Source organism: Gymnoscopelus microlampas (assembly GCF_963454915.1).
Source record: "Gymnoscopelus microlampas genome assembly, chromosome: 2".
Taxonomy (NCBI): domain Eukaryota; kingdom Metazoa; phylum Chordata; class Actinopteri; order Myctophiformes; family Myctophidae; genus Gymnoscopelus; species Gymnoscopelus microlampas.
Genome location: NC_139939.1, coordinates 59,782,815 through 59,786,828, shown reverse-complemented (window position 1 = coordinate 59,786,828; position 4,014 = coordinate 59,782,815). Strand labels below are relative to the sequence as shown.

Here is a 4,014-nt window from a genome sequence, read left to right as displayed (position 1 = left end):
GGTCTGGAGGGGACAGATCAGAATGAAACATTGAAGGGATAGTTCACCCCCAAAATGACTTTTTTTCTATCGATTAGTCACTCCACGGAGACTTGAATTCATGGATGTTTTTTTGTTTTTGTCGCATCCTAAGCCAATAATTTGATGACTGGCAGCAGTTCCGGTAGGACACAAAGGGTCTCCTTTATGTCTGCTACCGGAACCGCTGCCTACCGGTCCACTGGTCATCAAATTATTGGCTTAGGAATGCGACAAAAACAACAAAATATCCATGAAGTCTCCATGGGGTGAACTATCCCTTTCAAACAAAAGGGTGTATGAAAATGTCAGTCAATAGTAAATTATCCAGTAAAAAGAGCCCATTCAGAGCCAAGTATAGACTCATTATTTATTATTGAGATAATGTAGTTAGTCAGTACCTGACAGTGGGCGGGACAGGAAAGGGAGGATTAGATCCTTCAGGACCAAATGCTGCTGCTGTGAGGTCATGTTGTCAAACTGATGGCTAAACTCCTTCAAACTGTGAATTAAACAAACACACAATGAGAAATAATCTTCTCTATGACGGACTTATTATTCTAGAATCTAGAGGAAAGTTATCATTGTGAGTATGACTTAACCTTATGGGGACCTAAACTCTTAAATCAATGTACATGTCAGATCAAACCAATATTCAAAGTGAATTACATTTGCACATTAATGTGATTGGGTTATAATGATGAATAATAGCCTCCAGGTCAATACTTACACTTGCTGGTATGTGTGGCAGCTGAGGTTACTGCCACTGAGGCATCCCGATGCAGATGACAGGAACCCTCTCAAACGTCCAGAGAACCATTTCCTGATGACATCACTGTCCCTCAACTGTTCATTAGACAGCATCGATAGTCTCATCTCTCCAATCACATCCAGAGCCACAGACGCCGATGGACCAGTCATGGTCTCAGACTAAACAAAGGATTACATGTGTCAATATGATGTTTGACTAAATTACTTTCAGTGTTTGGTCATTGTTGTATACCAATTAATTACACAATTTAGCAGTTTAATTTGAGTTTATTTCAGTGTCTGGTTAAAGCAATTTTTATACCGTGTTGGCAAGAAGATCCAGAGCTGCATCCAACACCCCAAAGGACTTGGACAAGAACAGCTTCCAGACTGGTCTGGAACCAGTGGAGTTGGGGGACTGGTTACACTTCATCACCGCTGCCAGATCCTGTGCTGTCAACATGGACACCTGGGTGGAGAAAATGGAGAGAGCAGAACAGAAAGAAATGCAGGAAATGTTTAAAGAAGTCAAGATGAGAAAAGGTTCTGTTGTTTAAAATATGAATGTAACGAAGGGGGACACCTCTGTTTACTTTTATATAGAATATACTGGTTGAGGCGGCGAATATGGACTAGATTCCGGTCAGAGAATCAGGGGAGTCTGGAGAAGGGATTTCTTTCCAATCATTTATTTCTCTCCAAAGGGCATTGGGTTATTGGTCTTACAACAGTATGAATGTGTGAGGGTGAATGTGTGGTATCGTTTCATGGACGCACAAAGGATAGGGGATCAAGGAACAAGGGAACAGGAGGAAACATACAGAGATCTTCGTGTCTGACTGGTCCTGCTTATGTCAAACACTCTAACTAAATAGACTGTCAGTGGTAAGTACCATGTCAGGCCACTAGGCGTCGCTGACAGGCTTTCTACAATTAGGGACTTAAGTGACTTACTGAAGCACAAGCGTATTCTTCAATGCCATAGTCACAAAAACTTCCACTCATCTGCCCGCTGTTGAGGAGGAGCTGTAGTGCAGTGCTTTGGTAAAGGAAAGGAAAAAAAGGTTCAATCATTTCCTACATTACAACAACATGATTATTTATTAAATAAATCTGAGAAATAAAATTCACCTGTTAACTCCAAGACAAATGTCTGCTTCTGTGAAAACAGTGCAAACGAATTAAGGATTGAAAAAAATAACTAGAGAATATGTTCTGGGAATGTAAGTGGTTTGGAAACAATTTCTGTTCAAAGGGATTTAGGAAGGCATGGCGTCTCTGACGCGTGTTTTTGAAACACAAAACTAGTAATGACATAAGTTCCATGTGTTGATGCCTGAACATAAGGACAGATGCTCCTATATACATACAACACTCTTGATGAAGGCACAGTTATTGCTGATATTGTTCAACTTGACTGAAAAAGTTAAACTATAACTGCACTTTGACCATAATGTTTTATGCATTTTCTCCATACTCTATCTTCTATTTGTTTCTTGATATATTTTTCTCTCTTTAAATGCCTTATGTAAAGAATATTGATATTGCCTTTGTGTATGAAATTTTCATTTACAAATACATTTGGCCATACTTGACAATGTTTCACAAACTACTAGGTCAAGAAAAGTATACAACACTTACCACTTGCTGGAATAAAGTTGCACTTGGGGGAAAAAGGGGGGGAAATAGTTGTGAATTTGATGACATTTAAATAATACTCTACTTAACGTTTACAATTTGAAAACAAAATTAAGGCAAATACCTCTCCACTGTATATGATGCAGCCTAAGAAAAAAAGTGCAGATACTGTAAGGCCTTGGTTCACTCTTAAAACACCATGGCATAACAAAATGACCATTGCAAATCAAAAGTAAATGTAACAGCTTAATTAACCTAAGTTAAATATCACTTTACGTCCTTTCGATAGAAGATCTCACCTGGTGGAACTTGCTGGAATAAAGCCAGCTTGTTGTATGTGATGGATGATGCTACACCCAGAGGAAGAGTAGGCAAGGCCTGGTCCAGTCTGGTGAAACTGAAGATCAACAAGTCGGGGGTTAACTTCAGCTAATAATAATGAATGGAATCCCATCTACCAAGTCTTCAAAATCCACAATATATTGATGGATTGACGGATATATGCACTTACATTATTTTGTATGATGAGCAGGAAATGTTTTCCTGAAAAGTTACAAAAAGACGTTATAATTTCAAACCAAATGTGCACAGTTACTGTTTCTATTATCTTTACTTTATTGTTTTTACCTTCCCAGAGACAAGGTGGGACACAAACTCAGCCAATCCTTTCTCATTTGGAGATGCAGTCAGGTAGTCAAACACTGCATTGATGACAACGTCTTTCTGAGCAAGAGGCAACACCACAAGTTCTGCACTCTGCTTTGGAGACAGGAGCTTTACAGCCTCCAGCTGCACATAAAGAAAAACAAGAAAAACTCATTGCTGGATTGTATTTTATTTAAAACAATCTAGTAATTAATAAAGGTCTAATCATTCTTTGGTGTTTTATAGGTGATGAGGTCTTACAGGGGAGACGCCTGGGTTGAGCTTCAGGAATTCTCTGACAGAAACAAGACTTGAGAAAGGCCCAAAGTTGTTCTGCAACCAGTGAACACTGCTGTTGGACACACAGCCTTGGCCTGGAGGGGACAGATCAGAATGAAACATATTCAAACTGAAAGGTATCTAGAAATAATACATTTTCCATACGATCTGTTATTGAGATATTATAGCTACCTGACTGGGACAGGAAAGGGAGGATTAGTTTCATCAGGACCAAATGCTGCTGCTGTGAGGTCATGTTGTCAAGTCTGGTTAGAGCTACGTTTTGTACCATGTTGGCAAGAATATCCAGAGCTGCATCCAACACCCCAAAGGACTTGGAGAGCAACAGTGTCCAGACTGGTCTGGAACCAGTGGAGCTGGGGGACTTGTTACACTTCATCACCGCTGCCAGATCCTGTGCTGTCAACATGGACACCTGGGTGGAAAGAAGAGCAGAAAGAAAATACAGAAAATGTTTAAAGAAGTCAAGATGAGAAAAGCTACTGTTGAGTAGAATTGAGAGACTTTAGTGGCTTACTGAAGCACAAGCGTATTCTTCAATGCCATAGTCACAAAACCTTCCACTCATCATCTGTCCATTGTTGAGGAGGAGCTGTAGTGCAGTGCTTTGGTAGAGAAATGGAAAATATGATCAAACATTTCTTGCATTACAACAAAATTGTT

The 4,014-nt window shown here is 39.7% G+C and overlaps 1 protein-coding gene across 1 annotated transcript; it reads right to left on the bottom strand.

Moving 5' to 3' along the window:
* Positions 1-578: 578 nt before the first annotated feature.
* Positions 579-3,622, bottom strand: LOC311056085 (uncharacterized protein; the record flags this gene model as incomplete). Its single annotated transcript, XM_084072463.1, has 11 exons — positions 579-585; positions 1,125-1,237; positions 1,723-1,807; positions 1,900-1,927; positions 2,410-2,431; positions 2,531-2,553; positions 2,706-2,803; positions 2,918-2,949; positions 3,034-3,195; positions 3,313-3,425; positions 3,523-3,622. 11 exons carry the CDS (start codon positions 3,620-3,622, stop codon positions 579-581), a joined length of 783 nt encoding a protein of 260 aa, XP_083928589.1.
* Positions 3,623-4,014: the final 392 nt, after the last annotated feature.